The 23,348-nt window shown below is 32.5% G+C and overlaps 4 protein-coding genes across 8 annotated transcripts; 3 read left to right on the top strand and 1 right to left on the bottom strand.

Annotated features, from left to right (window-relative positions):
• Nucleotides 1-3,762: 3,762 nt before the first annotated feature.
• Nucleotides 3,763-7,553, top strand: LOC109802131 (ribosomal RNA small subunit methyltransferase G). The gene is made up of 9 exons (XM_020363353.3): nucleotides 3,763-3,922; nucleotides 4,080-4,160; nucleotides 5,098-5,187; nucleotides 5,371-5,537; nucleotides 6,232-6,301; nucleotides 6,516-6,595; nucleotides 6,721-6,783; nucleotides 6,907-6,983; nucleotides 7,113-7,553. The coding sequence occupies exons 1-9, from the start codon at nucleotides 3,845-3,847 to the stop codon at nucleotides 7,211-7,213; spliced, it is 807 nt and encodes a 268-aa protein (XP_020218942.1). The 5' UTR covers nucleotides 3,763-3,844; the 3' UTR covers nucleotides 7,214-7,553.
• A 1,243-nt stretch (nucleotides 7,554-8,796) lies between these two features.
• LOC109802460 (uncharacterized) lies at nucleotides 8,797-12,294 on the top strand. Of its 3 annotated transcripts, none has more exons than XM_020363840.3 (9): nucleotides 8,797-8,949; nucleotides 9,112-9,192; nucleotides 10,184-10,273; nucleotides 10,446-10,612; nucleotides 11,019-11,088; nucleotides 11,475-11,554; nucleotides 11,690-11,752; nucleotides 11,860-11,936; nucleotides 12,057-12,294. In XM_020363840.3, exons 1-9 carry the CDS (start codon nucleotides 8,872-8,874, stop codon nucleotides 12,155-12,157), a joined length of 807 nt encoding a protein of 268 aa, XP_020219429.1. In that variant the 5' UTR covers nucleotides 8,797-8,871; the 3' UTR covers nucleotides 12,158-12,294. The 3 variants fall into 3 exon arrangements, with proteins under 3 accessions (XP_020219429.1, XP_082929102.1, XP_020219430.1); XM_020363841.3 differs by lacking the exon at nucleotides 8,797-8,949 and adding an exon at nucleotides 8,982-9,016; XM_083072976.1 differs by lacking the exon at nucleotides 9,112-9,192 and having other exon boundaries at nucleotides 8,826-8,949.
• Nucleotides 12,295-12,888: 594 nt separating this feature from the next.
• Nucleotides 12,889-14,840, bottom strand: LOC109802590 (LDL receptor wingless signaling/trafficking chaperone). The gene is made up of 3 exons (XM_020364009.3): nucleotides 14,413-14,840; nucleotides 13,311-13,439; nucleotides 12,889-13,170 (listed from the first exon to the last, which is right to left on the bottom strand). The coding sequence occupies exons 1-3, from the start codon at nucleotides 14,821-14,823 to the stop codon at nucleotides 12,991-12,993; spliced, it is 720 nt and encodes a 239-aa protein (XP_020219598.1). The 5' UTR covers nucleotides 14,824-14,840; the 3' UTR covers nucleotides 12,889-12,990.
• A 327-nt stretch (nucleotides 14,841-15,167) lies between these two features.
• Nucleotides 15,168-21,954, top strand: LOC109802516 (Small GTP-binding protein). 3 transcript variants are annotated; one of them, XR_002240106.3, is made up of 13 exons: nucleotides 15,168-15,571; nucleotides 16,421-17,171; nucleotides 17,476-17,632; nucleotides 17,732-17,786; nucleotides 18,051-18,118; nucleotides 18,199-18,303; nucleotides 18,389-18,460; nucleotides 19,240-19,353; nucleotides 19,691-19,831; nucleotides 19,916-19,975; nucleotides 20,225-20,426; nucleotides 21,196-21,287; nucleotides 21,574-21,954. XR_002240106.3 is itself a non-coding variant. In XM_020363911.3 (12 exons), the coding sequence occupies exons 1-11, from the start codon at nucleotides 15,239-15,241 to the stop codon at nucleotides 20,388-20,390; spliced, it is 2,022 nt and encodes a 673-aa protein (XP_020219500.1). In that variant the 5' UTR covers nucleotides 15,168-15,238; the 3' UTR covers nucleotides 20,391-20,426; nucleotides 21,574-21,954. The 3 variants fall into 3 exon arrangements, 2 of the variants coding, with proteins under 2 accessions (XP_020219500.1, XP_082929101.1); XM_020363911.3 differs by lacking the exon at nucleotides 21,196-21,287; XM_083072975.1 differs by having other exon boundaries at nucleotides 21,196-21,602.
• Nucleotides 21,955-23,348: the final 1,394 nt, after the last annotated feature.

Below are 23,348 nucleotides of genomic sequence, written 5' to 3' on the forward strand. Positions count from 1 at the left end.
AACATAAGACTCAAATTTAAAACCTTACTTAAGAAATTTGAATCCAGTATCATTTGAACCAATAACATGTTATAAAGTATATTAAAATAAATTTAAATAAGTACTAGTTAAACTATTCAAAATAAATTATATTTGTTTTTATTTAAATATATTTAAAAGTCTTACATTATTTAGGGATTAAGATTAATAGAAATTTATAAATATTTTTTTTCTTTAACCTAATAAAATATTTTTTAAAAATAATATTATAACAATATAACAAGTATAGCAGATAATGTCTATGAAGCGATGATCCTAATAATGCTAATAACCTTACTATCAAAACAATATTAAAATCAAATTTATTGAACTTTTTAACAAATATGCCCATATTCTAATTTCTGTATCTCTCTCGTTCTTCTTTTAAAACAGCATATTTTCTCTTGGATTCAATTTAGTGATGGTCCTTTCTTTGAAAAAAGACAATTTTTTCTCCATCATATTGATGTATTTTAAAAGTTAATTAATAACGCTATAATATTAATTAAAGTCTTTCCTGAATAATTAAAGCAGGAATGGGTCCGAATAAGTCCTTTCTCATCTAGCTTCACGCATTAACTTGACTTGCTTTTTGAAGAAACAAAAAAAGGTGATAGGGTATCAAAGATTGGAGAAAGGAAAGAAATATCAATTCTTTTGTTATTCCCTCATCCACTTTTTTCTTTTTTCGTATATGATAATTTTATTATGGGGTGTAAGCAAAGGAAAATCAATCCACGACGAGGAGCAATTCGATTAAATCAAATTACATTTTAATTGAATAAATATATTCTAATTGATTTAATTATAATACTTTTTGAAAAAATTATAATTAAATTAAATAACGGATTAATGAATTTTTGGCTTCAACATCCCAAATAAAAATTAATATTAATAGTAAAATATTAATTATGTATTTAATTGAAACATATGTTTATCATACAATTTATATTAATATTATTTGATACATGTAATTATATTTTTTAGATTTCTTAAGAAAATTAAGAATATATGGATATTTTAATTATTTGGTTCGATTATCTAAGTCAATCCAAATTGATTAACGTTGAGTTAAATTACTTCAATATATATATATATATATATATATATATGTGTAAGTATGTATAAACTTAAGTTAATATAACTCAATTATGTTGAATCTCAAATTAGGTCAAACATAATATAACTTAACTCATTTGCATACTATATTTTATTTCATATATAGTCAAAAGATAGTGTATTATGTAGAGTATGTACTTAGCATTCATAAATCATAATTTAATCAGCAATTAATATGACAATAGTGGCTTTAACATGTTCTTATAAGTGTTGGAGACTCAATTGACTATATAAGTAAAGAACATCATTACTTTACAAGTTAATTTTGTAAGTTTAGTTAGACTCTTAGCCCACTTTTTAAAGATAGTATTAAAGTATATCCTAAGGATTATTAATTGTTGTTGGATTTTTCAAACCATCTATAATTAGGTGATTATCGGATCACCTGTAAATGTCTAGTACTATAAACTTCACACTCGAGATGTCTAATCCTCAACATGAGAGAGTATTGGGAATCCCACATTAACTAAAGATAAGATTATAATAATGTATATAAGTGTCAACAATCCTCACTTTTTAAATTGGCTTGTAGGCTTGAGTTAAACCCATAACTTACTTTCTTAGGATAATATCACAACCTATCTTATGATTATTGTTGGGCCCATCGTGCCACCCGTTGTCGGCTTGTTATAGGACCACCTACAAACTCCACACTTGAAATGTTTAATCCTGGGTGTGTGAGGGGTGTGTTGGAGATTTCACATCAATTATAAATAAGTAGAGTTAATCACCTATATACTGTCAGTGTAAAGTTTTTTTACACGGACAACCAATTATATATTTTAACTGTGTCATGTCACTATAAACACATTTACTTTTAACAGTGTCATAACTTATTCTTAAGATGGTATCAAAACCACTTAATGATCGTTGTTGGGTCCATTGTACCACCCACTATCAAGTTGTTATTAGATCACCTACAAATATTTAGTCCTGCAAACTTCATGTTTGAAATGTCTAGTCCTCGACATGAGGGACATGTGTTAGAGATCTCACGTTGTTTAAAAATGAGGTCATAATACTGTATATAAATAGGGAACAATCCTTACCTTTCAAGTCGATTTTCTAAGTTTAGTTAGACTCTTAATTCACTTTCTTAAGATGGTATTAGAACTTATTATATGGATTATTGATTATTGTTGGGTTTATCAAACCATCCGCAATTAGGCCATTATCGAACCACCTATAGATTTTCAGTCCTACAAACTTCACACTTAAAATGTTTAATCCTTAGCATGGGGGGAATGTTGAAGATTCTGCATTGACTAAAGATAAGACTATAACAGTGTACATAAGTAGAGAACAATCTTTACCTTATAAGTCAATTTATAGGTTTGATTTAAACTCATAACTTAATTTCTTAAGATGATATCAAAGTCTTGTTCTACAAACCGATTTTGTAAAGTTGGATTAGACCTAACTAATATTATAAGATGAGATTATACCATTATATAAAGGAAATATCCCTTTTGATAACTATTTTAGTTTCCATTAGATAGGGGTGAGCATTTAAACCGACACCCGAACCGAACCCGAAAAACCCGGAAAAAAATATTGCTTTTGGGTGGGTTCGGGCGGGTTTTATGGGTAAATCGGGTTAAAATTTCGATTTTATACGGGTTATATTGGGCGGGTTCGGTTTTGAATTTTTAAACCCGCTAAAAACCGAACCCAACCGAAAATGAGATAAGTTTAAATTTTTATTACTTTTATATAACTAAACAACAATGGTCCAAATTTAAAAGTCTTTATTTCAAGTATAATATAGCCATCAATTTGTAACTTATTTTTTTCCTTTTTCTCATAACTTAGATATTTATTTTGTCTTCTCCTTCCTCATTCAACTTCTCAACACACTAGTCCATTTTTAGAGTTATCTTTTTGCTTCTTTCTTTGTCTTTCTTTTCCATCTTCTCATCTTCATTTTGAGTACATTTTGTGTGACTGTGATTTCTTATGGTTTTGTAATCTAACTTTATATTTCTTTTCCATGTAACAACTATGAATTTTGTTATCTTTTATTTTTGCTTCTTTAGTTTGTAAATGTTTCAACTACGAATCTATTTACACCATCTATTGTCACCTTCATTCTATTTTTATACACTATTTTAAAAATATTTTTTTATCGTTTTAAGCTTCATCTTTGTTAAGATAAATTGGTCTACAAAAAAATTCAAACCCGATTATACCCACCCGCTTAAATCCGAATCCGTTTCAACCCGAACCGCCTCAAATCGAAAGCTCAGTCGGTCGGATATGAGTCACATTTTTTCAAAGCCGGTTTACAACGGGTTTGACATTTTTCACCCGAACCCGACCAAACCCACCCGTTGCTCACCCCTACCATTAGATATAATTTTAATATAACCATTAGATATAATTTTAATCTAATATTTAAAGATTTTTTTAACTAATTTTAGATTTAAATAACTTATAGTTCCTTAATTATAAGAATTTTCCCCCCTTAAATTAAAAGCTATTTTTTATTAAATAAAAAATTTAAAGTTAAATTAAAATTAACCTTTAATTCACGAAAATGTTATTTTTATTGAACCATTTCAAAATGTCGAACCGAACCGAATCATGTCCTATGTACGAGGACACGTGTTTCAATTTCCCACGAAGGAGGAATAAGGGGCTGTTTGGATGGCACCGAAATACGCAAACATTTTCAGTGAAACAGAAAGGGGAAAAGGAAGAGAGTGAAATGGGGGAGCTTTACGCGTTGGACTTCGATGGAATCATTTGTGATAGCTGCGGTGAAAGCTCTCTCTCTGCTCTCAAGGTTCATCTCTTCATTCCACCCAAACCGTTTTTTTTTTCTTCAATATTTTAATTTTTCAATACTTTCTCATTTTTCTTTCAGTTTGTTTTTTCTCTCTCTGGGAATTCATAAGAATGCAAAATCAAGTTCATGATTTACTGTTTTTGGAAATTTGCAGGCCGCAAAAGTGAGATGGCCTAATTTGTTTGATGGGGTGGATTCAGCCACAGAAGATTGGATTGTTGACCAGATGCACACAGTAAAATAATTTGATTTGACTTAGCTTCTGCTGTTATGAATTTCATGAGACTATGCTTTGGTTAGGCTGTGTTGGTGGTTTTGTAATTTGAATGAAAATAATGATAATTAGTGGAAGCATGACAGGAAGGGAGGAAATAGGCTTGAATTTGCTTGTGGATTGACTTTATTTATGTATGTTGCGAGACATTTGATTTGGATTATGGGTTTATATGTACTTTATTTTAGAGGCTTTTGATTTTGAATGAAGTGTCAAATATTCGTCAGTTTTGATTATACAATAAGGCAATTTGGAACAATGGAAATATATTATTCTAATTGTCTGTAAACATGCTAAGGGAAAAAAAGACCAAGAATCCATTTCATTTTGATGAATGGAAGTAGATGCTTGAATAAACTTCTTTGTAAACATTTATAGGAAAAGAAAATAAGAAAATAAAATGAATTGAACTTCTTCCATAAGTTAAAATCAACTTATGTACTAATTTTTATAGAAGCTCTCTCATCTAACTTCTCTAAAAGCTCATCTGCATAACTTAATTTTAGCTTATAAGGAAAACTTAATTCATTTTACATTTTTACCTTTTATTTTTCTTCTTATAAGTACTTATAGAGAAGTTTATCTAAACGGGCCATAAAGTATATATATATATATATTTTATTTCTTTACACTAAAGGCAATGAGAGGAAAATACATTTTACATACTTTGTTTTTAGTGGCTATTGTTCTCACATTTTTATATTGAGGGCAATAGATTAAATTTTCTTGCTTGCTTCAATCATAGATTTCTGTTGCAGATCATTAACTTATTTGATGTTCTGAATTTTTTTTATGTAAGTTTTTTTAAGTGTTTTCAATATCAAGTCTATTGCTATATGGAAGCATGTTGGACTTGTTTTCTTTTTAAAGATGAACTTCCATTGTTTTTTCATGTCAGGTGCGACCAGTGGTGGAAACTGGATATGAAAATGTTTTACTTGTGAGATTGTTGCTTGAGAGCAGAACACCTTCTGTCCGGAAGTCTTCGGTGGGTAAAATGCTTATGGCTCTGATTTTTATCATTAATTGTTACTTATGAGCAATTGAAAATCATGTAACTGGAACTAGGATTATAATTTATGATGATGCTAGTGGCCTGAATCTGCATCTGCTTTCAAATAACTAAAATGGACTCTGGACCTGTTGACTGATGTCATAGTGCTTGTGCAAGGTTGCAGAGGGGCTCACAGTTGAGGGTATACTGGAGAACTGGTCCAAGCTGAAGCCTATTATTATGGAAGAATGGGGTGAGAATAGGGATGCCCTCATAGATCTTTTTGGAAAGGTCAGAGATGAATGGTTGGAGAAGGATTTTGCTACTTGGATTGGTGCAAACAGGTAGTCCAATCAAACTTCCTGACAAGGGACTAACTTCTGATACATATATTTATACCAGATGCATGATGAGAAACCTAAAGCATTAGGCAAGATAGCTTAAGCACGTGGCCATGAACATTCAGTTTATATAATGGGAAATGCTAGCAATATTTTTTGGGACTTATAAATGATGCAGGTCTCACTTGCTGTTTTAATGAGTTTCACTCATACTTTTGGTTATTTTCAATAAAATTTAGTGAATAGGAAGGATTGTATCGAATAAAATTATATTGTAATTTGTGAGTTTCTACTTTCTAGCACTCCACTTTATATAAATTGCCAGTGTAATGTTGAACATATGTTAGTATCCCAAGCCAACTACTTGACTGAGCTGAAAATGGAAGGTCCTTGACAGAAGGTTGGGGAAGTAGGACATGTGTCATTTTTCTTAAAAACACTTTCCTTTCTGTTCAAGAAAGTCCCTTTACAGATAATATTCCAGAAGGAACCAGTTTATGTCAGGCTTTGAATTCTGGTTATGCTTCTGACTAGATAATGTTATTACATTAAGCACGTTGGGATCTTGCTGTACTTCTGTTGACTGAATAATTACATCTTGTAAATCATTTTATGCAGTGATACTTCTGTTTTATTGTTTGCACATGTCATGAATGATGAGATTTCCTATTATTGATTGGCAATGCTTTGTCATTAGATTATATCCGGGTGTTTCTGATGCGTTAAAATTTGCAAGCTCGAAAGTGTACATTGTCACCACAAAACAGGTAACCTTTGCTCTTTGCCCTAGCAAGGGACAATAATCCTAATCCTAACAGTAGATTATTTTATTTTCAATATTAAGCAAAATAAGAGGGGACAAAGATAATGGGCATTGTCCCAATACCATGAAAGTTCATTTTATCAATTTTTCATCATGCCCTTTAATCCATTTGTTTTCTACAATTCTATTCCCTCACCCTCCTATTTCTCTTATTTCAGAGCCGCTTTGCTGATGCTTTACTACGGGAGCTTGCTGGAGTGACCATACCACCCGAAAGAATATATGGCCTTGGAACTGGGTTAGTATATTTTAGCAAAGTAATGCTTTAGAATTTTTATAACTATATTGTTGTCTTTTCTTTTTCTTGCTTTATTTTGATAGGAAATTTATTTATTTTTGGACTATCTTTAACTTCACTAACAGTCCCAAGGTAGAAGTTTTGAAGCAGCTTCAGAAAAAGCCAGAGCACCAAGGACTGACACTACAGTAAGATATTGTGCTTTAGCTGTAAATAATGGCATTTTGGTTATGGCTATTTATATGAATAGAACTCTGATCTTGCTTGTAAAGATGGTTCACAAGAAATTAACTCCAGTTAATCTTAACCAGCTTTGTTGAGGATCGGCTAGCTACCTTAAAAAATGTCATCAAAGAGCCTGAGTTAAACCAATGGAATTTGTACCTAGGTAATTAATTCTCTCTTCCTGTTTATGATTTATGCATCGTCCCTTATTTTGTGTTAGTTCCCATCTGCATTATCGTGTTTTTTTGCCCCTATTGTTTAGTTTACTTGATAAGGTTGATTTTTGGATCAGGGAATTGGGGTTACAACACCCAGAAAGAAAGAGAGGAAGCTGCAGCTATCCCCAGAATTCATGTTCTTGAGCTCTCTGACTTCAGCAAGAAGTTAAAGTAGGGGTCTTCATTGGATTGTCAACTGTCAATCATTGAACCAAATAATTTTCTTCCAACTCATTTATAAGCAATAACAAATTTCTAGTAAACACAATCTTTCTACTCAGAAATCCCCTCCTTTTGGTCTTGTAAACTGCAGTAATTCGGTGGAGGGCTTTGTTGTCTTTACTGGTTTGCCCAGTTCGAACCCGAATAGGGTGGACCAAAGTAATAAGTTACAGTAATTTGTACCCTTAGAGGAAGTGAAAATTGCTGAAATTCTTGAGAAGTGTCAGACAAGTTCTATATCAATGTTCTAGTCAAAAGGTTCCTTTAGCGCCAGTAAAAGTACATATGCTAAATCAACTGTCTATAGAACCAAGTAGTGTATTCTTCCTCTCATTCTCCCATAAGCTGAAAATTTTAGAAACTAAATACTATTTCTGATTTTCTGTTCCTTTTTATTTGTCTACTTGGTAAAAAAATTATGACTATTTAATGTCCTTTTAAAAGTCCAAGAGGACCTTAATTATGACTTTATCAATCCTCAAGTCACTTAGTAAATCTCAAGTAATAATGAATTATCATATCACTATTGAGGAGAGATAAATGTCAAATAAAAAAAATAGAAAGCTACCAAGCGTGTAAATCAAGTGCTAGAGGGTTGTTCCTAATGATTTTGTTCAGCTTATGCCCAAATAGGATGGATGAAACCCAAAACAATAAAGGTTATAGTTGGAAGTTTACAAATAATTTTAAGGAGATAAGGATATTAATTGCATTTCTTCATTGACGTGTTACTAATTTAAGTGTGATAGATAAAAGGGATAAATTACGGAAATATTTCCAGCGTTGTATGTTACATATTCCATCCTTAAGTGGGGCTTTCCTTATCCAATGGAGCAGTCTTAGCCACAAATGCGTCCTTCTTGTAGTGTGCAGATCACAAAATACGTGTTGTTTTGTGTATTGAAACAGGTTGAGCATTACTGATTAAAAAGAAGTAACGCATAACAGTACTCCAGATGTTCATCTGAAACTTATTCAAATGCTAACAAAATCATCCTTCAATGTAACCATTTTTCTTTTAGCAATTAAAATATGCAACGAATATTTGCCTTGTTTGTTTGAAAAACAGCTTTGAATTGACGTGCAAACTATCTATCCAATGTAATTTTAACACATAGTTGAATCACATCTAATATAGAACCAATGTAAACATCGTCATAGCACTTTTCTGTGGCATCCATCAGCCACAGAGACACTTATAGGTACGCTCTCACCTGTCTCGTATTAAATGACTTCAAAGACGCGTCAATTACTCAGTTATGCACCAAAAATATGTATACATTCTTTTGAAGTTTATACTAAAACATTTCAATATTCGGTTCATATACAAAAAATCTTGGACCACTCGTATATATAGCACGAGCTTTAAGATCTCACATTTATATCATAAAAATAATATATTAGTATATGGTTAAACATAAAGATAGTCACGCTAACACTATTAACAGATAAAATGACAAAAATAAAGAAAAAATAGCTAGACAGGCACGTGTCTTGATTTCAATGATGGTATCACAGAATTCAATCCGGTTTGGATGGCGGGTAATTGCATACCATGCAATATATAATATGTTGGGATAAGTTTGGCAATGTTGAAAGGAAGAAAGGCAAATGGGCCATCTCTATGCTTTGGACTTTGATGGAGTTATCTGTAATACCTGTGAAGAGACAGCTATCTCTGCTCTCAAGGTTTATGCTCTCTCACCATCTTTCTACTCCATTTGATTACCAAGAAAATGGAAGAAAATAACAGAAAGTAATTGAAAGTTTCTGATGAATTGATGATCACTTACAGTCCACACATTTTGATTTCAAAACTCAGCTGTAATTACTTTGTTTGGTGATTTTTAGGCTGCCAAGTTGAGATGGCCTTCCCTGTTTGATGGTGTGGATTCAACCATAGACGATTGGATTGTTGACCAGATGATTACAGTAAATAATTTATGGCTGGTTTTGTTTTGTGTAGTTGTTGGTTATTCTACTCTAACTTTACAGGCTGTGAGTGCTTGGATAAAGAACTTAATTGAGTACTTATTCACAATCTCTTGTAAAATGGTAGTTTCTTCATATGTTTGGTTGTAAAGTTTACTGAAATAAGTTAAAAAGAACTAGTGAAAAGGTCATAAGCAACTGATTTTAGTTCACAGAAGCTCTTCTGAAAGCACCTTTTAATAAGTTTTTAGGTGTGTAGTAGTAGTATAAAAAAGGAAACAAGAAACAAGATGGAATTTACTTGTGGAAACTATTAATATTCATGTTAATTTATGATTTAATTTCTCTTAGGATGTATTTAGTTGAATTTTAGATGTTTGAATGAAGTATTAACCATTTGTTAACTCCTAATTGTAACAATGACAAATGATGTTAACTTTAAACATGAAAATGAAAACTCCAACCAAGTGACCATAGAATCGCATTACATCAACGACTGGTTTGTAGATGTGAAGTAAAATTTCATTCCTTCTCATTATAAAGAAAAATATGGAGGGCAATTTCCTTTTCATTGTTGATTATTCCACAATTTTATTTGTCACTCACTAATTCAATACAAGCACTTTTTTTGGCTACTTAATTGTTTCATTTCCATTCTTAAAAAATAAAGGTTTCACAAATAACTAATAATTTTGTTTTATAAGAATTTTTGTTATGGTTAACTTGTTTTTATCTGTTTCTAGTTTAAAACTTTTATATTGAACCCCATACATATATCATCTGTATTAAGGTAATTTTTCATTGTCTCTTAATCTTATGATTCAATTCAAATCATGATTTACAATTCAAAAACTAGCTAATGATTTAAGATTAGCTTTGCGATTCATGATTTGAATTTCAATTTGATAATCTTGATTTTATTTCTCTTCTTTCTAGTTTCTACACATGAGAGGTTAGATATGGACTCAAACTTTTTTCATTTTCATGTCAGGTACGGCCAGTGGTGGAAACTGGGTATGAAACACTTTTACTTGTGAGGTTGTTTCTTGAGACGAGAGTTCCATCCATAAGGAAGTCTTCGGTGGGTATAAAGCCTATGGTTTTATTTATTTGTTATTATTATATTTTGGTGCAAGCCTTTGACTTTGATTTTATCATGAATTAAAAAGTGGAAGTCATATTATCAGATTCTAAGGAACTTTGTCTTCATCTTTGATGATGCCATTTGACTGAAGTCATAGTTCTTCTGAAAGGTTGCGGAGGGGCTCACAGTAGATGATATATTGGAGAGCTGGCTCAAATTGAAGCCCATTATTATGGAAGAATGGAGTGAGAATAGAGAAGAACTGATAGATCTTTTTGGGAAGGTCAGAGATGAATGGTTGGAGACGGATTTCACTGGTTGGATGGGGGCAAACAGGTAGTACTATCAAATGTCATGAAATGTGATCATATTTTATTAATATTATTATTGTTGTTGTTATATTTATACTTGATGAATCATGAGAAAATTACAGCAATAATAGTTAGTGATTCATTGAGCATAGATGTTCAGTTTTTAGAAATGCTCTAGCAAGATATGACAAGTACTTGCTTACATAAAAAACATGTATAAAGTCTATTTAAATACAAATTTACAGGAACTTTTGAAAGTTTTTATAGAAAAAAAAATTTCAATAGAGATGCTTTTAAAAACACTTCTAATTTATATTCAAATAGAATTATTGTTGTTAATAGACATCCTGAGCTTTTGCTGCTGTTCTGCACCTGCTGGTTGAATAAATATATCTTGGTTACTAATTTGTGGGTGGTTGCTTTACCTCTAGACTCTATCCTGGAACTGCTGATGCATTAAGATTTTCTAGCTCAAAAGTGTATATTGTCACCACAAAACAGGTATGACCTTCTCTCTTAATCTCTTTGCTTCCAGCTCAAAGACAAGAACCCTAAGTACAGAGTTAATAAATTTTACTTTTATTTTCAATACAAAGGAAAATGAATGGAAGGGAAGAAAAATAAGGTCCTGTGTGATTTGAGAAAAATGTTTTCTGTACTCATTTCTTGTTTTATAAAGAATTAGAAAAATAAAAAATGCCACCCTAATTTCACTTAGTTTCCTAATTTAAAAAATTGTACAAAAAGTAACGGAAACAACATTTCTCAAACCAAAAAGGCCATAAGCCATTGTTCTGAATCTACTGATTCACTGAAGGCACAATTTGGAATTTCATATTGCCATGCCCTTATCCCTTTGCGTCATCTACTCACTTGCTCTGGTTTAGGGCCGCTTTGCTGATGCTTTACTAAGAGAGCTTGCTGGAGTGACTATACCACCAGATAGATTGTATGGTCTAGGAACTGGGTTAGTATTTTGATATATTTTGTCCAATTAAGGTGTTATGGTGCACTATATCAATACTTCATTATGTTTCTTTTCTTTTTATTGCTTCATTTGAATGCCAATTTTGTTTCTCCCAAACTATTATTTTCTCTACAGTCCCAAGGTAGAAGTGCTCAAAAAGCTTCAGAAAATGCCGGAACACCAAGGACTCACACTACAGTTAAGATTTTGTACTTTCAGACGTTATTTTATTTAATAAATCATTGTAGTTCCTTGTTAAGGTGGTTTAGGATAAATTAACTTCAGTTTCAGTTAATTTTAAACAGCTTTGTGGAAGATAGGCTTACAACCCTTAAGAATGTCATCAAAGAGCCTGAGTTAGATAACTGGAATTTATATCTTGGTAGGATTCTTATCTCTATCTCATTGTAATTTCTACGATATTTGTTTCTATCAGTTTCGATATTTAGCATTATTTGTATTTTATAGTTGTACATTTGCTAAGCTTGATTGTTTGAATTAGTGAATTGGGGTTTCAACACTCAAAAAGAGAGAGAAGAAGCAGCAGCCAACCCCAGGATTCAACTTCTTGAGCTCTCTGACTTCAGTACGAAGCTGAAATAGTAGCCTGTCTACTTTGAATTGTCGATCATTGTATTAAATAATTTCTTCCATCTCATTTATTTATGAACAATGACAAATTCCTTGTGACTTTCTATTAATATACTTGCAACAATCATTATTGATTCTGTTAAACTGCATTTACGTGTCCTACAACTGTCGCTGTATAAAACTACCATAACAATATAACATTCAAATCCTGCAGCTCTTATTTTTATTTCCTCACGAGCAACATGAAAATTGACATTAAAAACATGGCATATGTATGTTTTTCTAAATACCAAAATTGTGGCTACATCATGAATGTGAGTACAGAGTACATATTATCAGGTGATTCATAGTCAGAACTAGTTTGAGAAAGAAATTATAATTTCATATGGTCAAAATCTTTTTAGCAAAATAAGGAGATTTGGTACTGCTGAATTTTCAAGATACTGTAGAAGAGAGGTATAAACCCCAAACATTGATCAAATCCTTTGTAATTACACATAAAGTTCTTTTCCCCTAAAATCTTATGTAAAAAATAACTGTTTTATTTGAAAAGCCAAGCAAATACTGTTTGGTTCCCTTAGAAATGATAATTTGGTCAAGATAAAAAAATTTACAGTAATTTCAAAAAGAAATTAATCAAAATTTCTCCCATCAAGAAGTATTTTCAATGATTACTACTTCACTGGCATTTAAAAGTAGTTTATCACCTTAATTAAAAGAGAGGGAAGAAAAAAAGTTGTAAGTGAGGAGGACATTAACAAGACTTGTAAATCTCCGAAAAGAAGTGATTCAATAGCTGAATTGCTTTATCTCAACTTCTAGAGAGTTATCTCTATACCGTTTAGTTACAACTCTGTTTTAACATTTCGATCAATTTCCTCTGGACCAGCATTATCTGCTTTGCCTTTCTGACTATTGAGGCTCTCAATAACTTCATCTAGAGGTGGATCTCCGGGTCTTCGAAAAAATTGATCCCCCATTTTAATCTCATATGCCTCTGGTTGGTCCAAGACAAATTCCTTCAACTGACACATGATAGAAGGGAGGTTAAGAACATAATAGCAGATTGTTGGTTTTCAAAATTAAAAACTCAAGTGGCTTCTTCTAATTTTGGTCCTTATATTTAAAAAAAAATTAAAACAGAAAAATTAAAGGCAAGTCATACCTCCTCCAAGTCTTTGATGCTTTCCAAGTTGAACATGATTGTACTGAGATCAACAGCCATAAACCTTACTCCAACAGCTCCAGTTCGCAGAACGTGTGTCCATTTCATGGCAAATTCAGCTACCGTATCCTACAATAAAAATGGAAAATGGTTATGGTACTTAATATTCAATTTGATTTAAATTTAAGCTCAAATACAACAACAACAACAACCACCACAATAACAGCAAAAACCTTCTTCCAAATTCTCAACTACATGAATGGCAAAATGCCACTAGGTTCCATTAAAGACCAACCTTTTAGGGATATTATTCACATATAGAGTTTATTTGGATACAAGCTTAAAAGTGCTTTTAAGAATTTTTCTATCGAAAATTAAGAGCTTTTTTTAATAGTGAAACTTTCAAAAACATTTCTGATTTGTATTCAGACATGCTCATAGTTTATTGTAGATGATCCATGATTGGGATATCGACAAGTTTTACATTGATAATCTAACACCCCCCCCCCCCCCCTTACTTTATCCAGCCCAAGAATTACTAAAGTGAATGTGAGACCTTCCAACAAAGAAGGGTTATCAGACCATAAGCTTAGCTAAATCCAAGCTCAAATAAGAAATAAAAAAGAAATACTTGAACGGGTATAAGCAAATTCACTCACCACTTTCCACCAAATCCCATTAATCACATTCATAACAACCAGAAATCACCACTACAATTCAAATTCAACCTTTCGTTAAGTAAATATACACTCACTGGTTCCTGAATTTAGGAAAGTGTTGTCATTGTCATATTAGTTCCTGAATCGATGTAAGTACATAGTAAAAAAATAAATAGTTAAGCTTAAAGATTCATTTAACATTTTAAAAACTTTTTTTTAACATTTTTATAGATTCAAGGACAAAAGTAGTGACTAAATTGACAACACTCACATCTGAAAGTGGTAGTTTACTCTTTAAAAAAAAAAAAAAAAAACCTCCGTATGAGCAAAATCACAGCTTCAACACAACCCCATCATTCCAACGACCCAAAAAACAGAAATTTAACCAAAATTCAAAACCAAACAAGCAAATCAACAAATGGGCACAAGGTAAAAATTCTGACCGGAGTCCGGCGAGCCCCGAAGCGGAGCTTGACGAATCCGATGAGGGGTCCGACGTGGCGCTTCTTCATCTCTTCCTGGATCTGCGATGGATCGAGCTTGGTGAAATCGGAGGGAGCGAAGGAGGGGGCGGGTTTCTTGCCCCATTCCTTCCACGCGTCGTCCTCCTCGTCGTCGAACACGTCGTCCAAGTCGTCGGTGATGTGGACCTTGCGTTTGCCGGCGAGGGCAAAATGGGGAATTGCGGAGGCGAAGAGGAGAAAGAGGAGGAGAGTGGTGATGGGTTTGAAGGTCATCAGGAATAAGGAAGGAAGGAAGGAATCCAATTGGAGAATGCAAAGAATCAACTGAGTGGTGATTCTGTTAATGTGTCTGTGTCTGTGTGTGCTCAGAAGATCGTTGCCTCTTTGCATGGGCTAACAGTATATCATAGATTCGATTTTTATTTTATTTTTATAATATTATTAGGAAAGATTATACCGTATGTAATTAATCAAAATCAAATAATATTTTTACGTAGATTTATAGCAGAACAAGTACAGCATTCGATGTAAGTTTTAGATTAAAGTCTTCTATTAATAAAAATGTCCTTGTAAAAACAGATATTATTAAAAATAGTTAATTAAATACCATAGCCACAGAAAAAAAAATGTATAAGCAAAAACAGAGGTGCTAAAAACAATTTTACATAGCCCAAGTCTCATGAAAGCCCAGCCCAATACTCATACCTTTGGATCCAAAACGACGTCGCTGTTAAGCAAATCGAGCACACTTCATGGTTTTCTCTTGCATTCTTCTGCACAGCGCAGTTTTCCCCAAAACCCTGAAATGGGTTATCTGAGCAAAGCTTCCAAAACTCTGAGGCAATCGAATTACCTATCGTTGTTGCGCAATTTCAGTTTCAACCCAATAACCAACAGAATAACCAATGATCGCTTTTCTTTCACCCGAGCACTGTTCTGTTCCCAGTCACGCCAAAACAGCACCACTAGAGAGAAAAGCATCATCGATTTGAGCCATTACCCTCCAGAACTCGTTAGAAACTTCTCAATCATTGCACACGTGGATCATGGCAAGTCCACCCTTGCTGACCGCCTTCTAGAACTCACTGGAACCATTAAGAAAGGCCATGGCCAACCCCAGTATCTTGATAAACTGCAGGTGCTTTTTGTAGCTCAAAATTTTCAATTTTTTCATCTGGGTGTGCTTTTTTGCAATGTTAGGTAAAATGGGTATTGTCCAAAATTGATAGTGTTGGGTTAACTGTGAGGTAGAATGAGACAAAGGGTTGCTTGAAAAGATGAAAAAAAATTAAATTGAATGCTTCGATAGTGTAAATGTTTTTTTTTTTTTTTTCCTCATTCAAGCACAGATTGAGCCTAGTTGGATAAATTTCTCCAGAAGCATTTGAAGGAAAAATGAAATGAGCTTTTACATTAGTTAAATAAACTAATTTGTAGAAGTTCTCTCTTATTATCTTATCGAAAATCTTATTTTTAACTTATGTATAAGTTAGTTTTAGTTTATGAAGAAACTTATTTTTTTGATTTTCCTTCGTATTTTTCTCTTCTAAAAGTGCTTCTAGAAACACGTCCATTCTTGTGTATGTTACTTATGTTAAATTTTGTAGTAAGAGTAAATAGTCTATGTAGTTATTTACACTAGCTTCGAATCACAAATATAATATGTTTGTTGTTTACACTCTTGTGTATGCCATGAATGATAAGTGTGTTGATTTTCACCTTAACTACCTTAAAAGTATACCTATCATGATTTTCGATTAATTAATATAGTAAAAATATTGTCCCTATCACAGAAATTAAACTAACAGTTACGCATGTTTATGGAAATTACTCTGAAAGTTATACATATGGTGATTTTAATTGATATTGTAAGAATCTCTAGACTGACAATGTATGGAAATTAAAGAATGAATTTTTTTTTTTAATATGTTTTGTGTGTGTGTGTGTGTCATGTGCTGCATAGTGAGTGATGTTTAAAATGTCGTAGGTGGAGAGAGAAAGAGGAATCACAGTTAAAGCCCAGACAGCAACAATGTTCTATAAGCACAGCGTAAACGGTGATGATTGCAGTGATGGAAAGGAGTCACCTAATTTTTTGCTGAATCTCATTGACACTCCTGGACATGTTGATTTTAATTATGAAGTGTCAAGGTCAGTGGCAGCTTGTCAGGGTGTGCTTTTGGTTGTTGATGCTGCTCAGGGAGTTCAAGCACAAACTGTTGCTAACTTTTACCTTGCCTTTGAGTCTAACCTGACAATTGTGCCTGTTATAAACAAGATTGATCAGCCTACTGCTGATCCGGATCGTGTTAAAGCCCAATTGAAATCGATGTTTGATCTCAACCCAAGTGATGCATTGCTAACATCTGCTAAAACTGGAGAGGGTCTTGAGCAAATCCTTCCGGCAGTCATAGAGCGCATACCTGCCCCTCCTGGGAGGAGTGATTCTCCTCTACGCATGCTTTTACTTGATTCTTATTATGATGAATACAGAGGGGTAATATGCCATGTTGCTGTTGTTGATGGTGTCCTGCGCAAGGGGGATAAGATTTCTGCTGCAGCTACTGGTCAGTCATATGAAGCTTTAGATATAGGCATCATGCATCCTGAACTTACACCTACTGGAATCTTGCTTACTGGACAAGTTGGTTATGTTGTAAGTGGCATGCGGTCAACCAAAGAGGCCCGTGTTGGTGATACAATTTACCATACTCGAAGTGTTGTAGAGCCTCTTCCAGGTATAGTCAAACAACTCAGACCCATGCATGTAGGCTATTCAAACTGTTCTTTGCCACATAGAATCTCTTGAATCATGCATACCTCATTCACACTTGCAGCACTGGTAGGTACAAGGTAATGGACTTGCTGAAAATAGATTAATAGAATGAATTAATATCATTCTTGACCATTATTATTTTTCCTGTATAAAACAAGTACCTAGATGATCAACAATTGCTGATGTTTTTGTTTTTAGTATATATGGGGGCATGTCTTGCTCCTAAATGTTTTGCTTCTAAATTATTTAATAATTTTAAACTATAGGTTTCAAGCCAGCAAAACATATGGTGTTCTCTGGTCTTTATCCAGCAGATGGATCTGATTTTGAAGCTCTAAATCATGCAATAGAGAGGTTGACATGCAACGATGCCAGTGTCTCTATTACTAAAGAAACTAGCACTGCTCTAGGTCTGGGGTTCAGGTCTGGTATCTATTATTAAAAGAATGAAATGAGTATTTTGTTTTTCTAAAAAATTGAAACATTTAGCTTCACTTGGAATCTCTAATTATGTTCACCCAGGTGTGGGTTTTTAGGCCTTCTGCACATGGATGTTTTTCATCAACGGCTTGAACAGGTAACACATCACTCTATGGTTACAAGATGATAACTTCAAGTTGATGGCAAAGATATATTTTTGAAAATGGAATGCCTTCAAAATTTTGAACTGTATGTATGCTTCATGGTCATCATTAATATGATTTCTCTTGGAATGAGCAAAATTTATAATGTATGCCATTTGTTTGGAAAATTCATTAACTGTTCTAAGTACTTAAGTTTTGTTTTTTTTTGGTCTTTAAGCATGGTGTGTTGTTGATAAATATTATGTTTCTGGAAACAGGAGTATGGAGCTCACATTATCTCAACTGTTCCTACTGTGCCTTATATATTTGAGTTTTCTGATGGAAGGTAGATAGCAAAGTTTTATTTGTCAGGCTAAGTTCAAGTGTTCCACTACGTTTTGCTAATGTTCTTGCTGTGCTTTTCAGCAAGTTAGAAGTTCAGAATCCTGCGACATTACCCTCTAATCCCAAGCAACGAGTGACAGCCTGTTGGGAACCTACAGTAATAGCTACTATAATCATTCCTAGTGAGTAAGCTCTTGTACAACCCTCAGTATAACTTATTTGCTGTTTTCAGAGCCTGCTGTTCGCCATCTTAATTTATTGGTGATTTAAGGTATGTGGGACCTGTTATTACCCTTGTCTCTGAGCGTAGGGGTCATCAGTTGGAGTACTCCTTTATTGACAGGTACAATTTTGTGTTTCCATTCCATTAATATATGAATTAATGAATGCATGCATATATATGATGAAAAGCGACATGATTTATTGGGATATTATGCTCATTATGCATGATTATTTACAAAAAAATTAGAGGTGTCTAAATGAGATAAACTCGGTGGGTCATCCCGACTCACCATGGAATCGGGTTGGGCTGGGTTAGGGAAAAAATTTATACCAATCTTGGTTAAATTCCAACCTGGCTCACTTAACCCGTGAGTCAAATGAGTTCGAGCTTAAATGAGTTGGATTGACTTGTTTAATCCATTATTAAAAAAAATGATAATATATATATATATATATATTTGTTTTTTTATGTAATTTTTATTTGAAACTTTGATTGGTATTTTCTTATATATTTGCATTTGAATCAATGATAAACTTGTTATTAATTTTTTTATTAATTATAAAAATTATAACTCTTTATTTTATTTATTAAAAATAGAAACATGTAATTAATTTTTAAAATTTTTTTTTTTACTTTTAAAAAATTTGGTGAGCTAATCTACCTAACCCACCAATCCATGGTAGGTTGAGCCGGGTTGGAATTTTTCTGGTTCACTAGAAAGTGAGTCGGGTTGGGTTGACTTGCTTAAAATACCAATCCATGTTGAGCTAATCTGTGTGAGTCAGGTTAGCTCACTTTGACACCTGTACAAAAAATGGAAAAACTGAGATACATTTTTGTGCTTGTAAACCAACTTACCCCTGGTTGTAGCAATGATCCTTCAAGTTTCTCTCTTGCAGTCAACGGGTATTCATGAAGTACCGCCTGCCTTTGAGAGAAATTGTTGTTGACTTTTATAATGAATTAAAGAGTATAACATCAGGCTATGCATCGTTTGATTATGAGGACTCCGAGTAAGTTCCCTGCTCCCTTTTTCACCCTATAACTTCGTGCATGATTATTGTTGTGTACACTTATTTGCCTTGGTACATTGATGATGTACTGTGGCTATGTATAGTTTGGAATCATTAACTGGTGCATGCAGATGTAGATTTTACAGATATGTTGTGATACCCTAGGGATATATATTGTTCCATACCCATATAATTTATTTAGATGAATAATTTTACTTATTTTATGTTTATTTGCTGTCATAGTGTCATGTCATCAAATTGTATAAGCAAATAAATTTGTATGTTTGGAGTGGCTTACTTCCTACCTTATAATGCATTCAAATGGGTGTAACTACAGTTATCAACAAGCTGATCTGGTGAAACTTGATATTCTCTTGAATGGTCAACCAGTTGATGCAATGGCAACCATTGTTCATAACACAAAAGCATATCGTGTTGGGCGTGATTTGGCGGAGAAATTGAAGAACGTCATCGACAGGTATTTTATTTAAGAAATAACTTTTTTTTTCATGCCTCTTCCTTAGTTTGAACTCACTGCTAAAATGCTCTAAATTTTGATCAGGCAAATGTTTGAGATATCCATACAAGCTGCCATTGGGTCAAAAATCATAGCAAGGGAGACGTAAGCTTCTGTTTAAAGTATTTGCTAATATGTCTTTCTGGGATGGCTTGTGTAAAACCTTTAGCTTCTGACATGAAAAATAATATTTTTTATCAGTATTTTTAAGTATCTTGTTTACTTCCAGTAGCCGTTCTAAAGGTTGACTTTAAGGCCCCTGAGAAAAACAAAGGATGAAAAATTAAGCATTTTGTTCACATGCCTTGTTCATATGTTGCCAACTGCCATGCTTAATCTCCACATTTATTGCAGGATTTCTGCTATGAGGAAAAATGTTCTTGCCAAGTGTTATGGTGGTGATGTTACTCGTAAAAGGAAGCTATTGGAGAAGCAAAAGGAAGGAAAGAAGAGAATGAAGCGGGTTGGTTCTGTTGATATACCACAAGAAGCATTTCACCAACTATTGAAGGTTTCTTAGCAGACATGTTTGAAGATATTTATGTATTACACAGTGGTAATGACTTCTTGTTTCCCTTTTTCTTTTCTGATAATTTTAAGGTGCATTTATCATTAGAAAGAATTGCACATAGGGCCTGTTTAGATAAGCATTTCTAGAAGAGAAAAATAGGAAGAAAAATCAAAATAAACTTCTCCATAAGTTAAAATTAGTTTATGCATGAGTTAAAAAATAAGATTTTAGAGAAGCTAATAAGTAAAAACCTCTACAAATTGACTTGTGCATTAGTTAATTTTAGTTTATAGAGAAACTTGTTTCATTTTTGTTTCCTATTTCCCACCTAAAAATGTTTTTGAAAAAATTTATCCAATCAGACTATGGTCTAAAGTGTCCAGCCTTAAATTGATCTGAGGTCAAACCTATTATTTGACTAAAACATAAATGTTGCTGTAATAAAGAAAGAAAGAAAAAATCAATTAAATAACCTAAATTATAGGTGGAGCTTTTAGTCTAATTTCCCCAAAAGGGAAATTTAATTCTTGCCCCCCAGGGTTGTGCATTAAATCGAGAAATTATACATTTGTTATTCATTATACAAATGATTGTTATTATTTGTTTGCTTGAATATTTTTCTTTGCATTACCTATACATTGTGCTTGAAATTCACGTCAAACCGAGGTTATCAATGTTTTGATTTGATACTGTCCCTTATGCTTAGTTTTATTTTGAAATTTATGTTAGGGGTTTTATTATGTTCAGCCCATGATGTAATGCTCTGTAGTAACTCGAGTTTTTGCCCATTTTCCAATTTGTTTCTTTTATGTAGGTTTTGTAACCTAGTTAGATTCAAGACCGAGGCATAATATCTTCACGTGACATTACGTCATTCATTATAGTGGAGGAAACGATGAGACATAGGTAGCTATACTATATATCAAGAGTTTTTATGGTTTACTCATTTATAAACATCAGCTCCATAAGCCTTTTTATAAAAATATTTATGAGAAATTTATCCGATCAGACCCTTCACTATAATGTGTGTTAGTAGACTTATTAATTAGTTCATAGGAATATACCAATACACCATGCAGTAAAATATGCAATTATCTGCTCATTTTCCTACATAATCTCTTAGAATTATAATTTTATGTGGCAAATTTTTCTCCATGTTTATTGTGAAAATCATTGTTTCTCTTAATCTCAGACTATTCTTTGAAGTTTTGGAAACGACGTCTGCCTTCTGTTCAAAGAGCTTCAGAATGAAGCTGAAGAAAATTCTCAGCCATTACTGAGTGATTAATGCTTGCCATGGACTCCTATGCACCTTGAATGTTACAGTCCTGTTGCAGCACAAATTAATCAACTAAACCTTACAATAATTTTGTAGCAGAAATTTTCAACTATAGTTGTGGCCTTGTTCTAGGTACCGGGCTTACAATAATTTTATCCTTTTAATGATTTGTTGTTTTTACTATCACTTATTATATTTTAGTAGTCTTTTTAATAGCTGTTTTTTGTTTTTGTACACAAACAAATTTTTTTTAATAATTTCTTCTGTTTTCAATAAAACAGTTTTGAAACTTTCTATTATATCTTTTTTATTTCTTCACAATAAATAAATGTTAGTTGTAAATATACAAATGAAAGGTGTAAATGACGAAAAATTAATTAAAATTGTCTTCAACTTTGAAAACATTAATAAATAAAAACATTTTTTTATAGAAATTTGACATTTAGAAAGAAATAAAAGAGTGCATTTGGTATGGTATAAGTGGGTTGTTTAGGTGTAGGAAATAATTCTCCAACAATTAGGGATGGCAAGATCGGTGGGGCTGACCTGATGAATCATTAAAAATTGGTGGATCAAGTTAGACATCTTAATCTATTTCACTCGCCTTGCTTAACTTGTGCCAAATGGCGGGTCAATGTAAGTTGCTTTGTTAGCTTGTCAAATGTTTGTTGTTTTTATTTTTAATGTTTAGTTTAAATAAGTTATATTAGATTTATTATATGAGTAATATGTGATTGTTGTGTGTTATGCATTGATTTATTTTATTATATGCAATTTTAGATTTTTTGTGTTATAAATTTGTTAAAAGAGTATTATTATTATATATTTATTTTATTATGTTACAAATTTAAGTTTTTTTGTGCAGTAAATCAAATTAAGTCTATTATAATTTGAAACTTATTTATTATTTAGGTATATTAATTTATGTGAATCTTTTAAATATAAATAAAGAAATATTAGAAAAATATGCAGTATTTTTTTATTTATAAAAATAGTGGACTAGCATGCCACGTGTCAATCAACCCTTAAGTAGAGTAAGGCCAAATTGTCCAGTATGGTTTTACTATATAAATATTCTGTTGAACTCATTTTTTAATCCCTACGGATCCTATCAAATAAGCAGCGTGAATCCTGAAATAAATATTAATCCAATCTTTTGGACTCAATCACCGTGGCCAAAGAGGCTGAATCTATCTTTCATTTGAAAAATGGATTAATTACATTCATAGCAAAATTTACTATTAATGATAAGTCAAATAGTGAATGATATTGGATTCATGGGGTACGAATTTCCTAAACCCATCTTTTTTTCTTCTTTTTTTTTTGCTGCCAAAGCTCTTCATTAAAGATCCTCATCATCGTGAAGAACATAAATTATGATCAAGGAAGAACTTTAGTTCTAATTAATGTAAAATTGAATTATTCTAAATTTGTTACTATCATAGAAACGCGATTATTAAATACACGTAATATAGAGTGAAATGGCATGTCATACGTACTAAGTGACAAGAAAATTGTAAAAGCGACACCAATGTGTCTTAATGCAGAATTAAGTCCAAATGTCATGTCATAATATATTAACTGACACACAAATCAAAGTGACCAATCACAGGTACCCTCTAAAACGAATTGAAGAAACCAGAAAAAAAAAAAAAAAAACTACAAATAATAAGAGACGTATCTACAAT

The sequence above is a fragment of the Cajanus cajan genome, chromosome 4, assembly GCF_000230855.2.
Source record: "Cajanus cajan strain Asha chromosome 4, NIPB_CcT2T_4, whole genome shotgun sequence".
Lineage (NCBI taxonomy): Eukaryota > Viridiplantae > Streptophyta > Magnoliopsida > Fabales > Fabaceae > Cajanus > Cajanus cajan.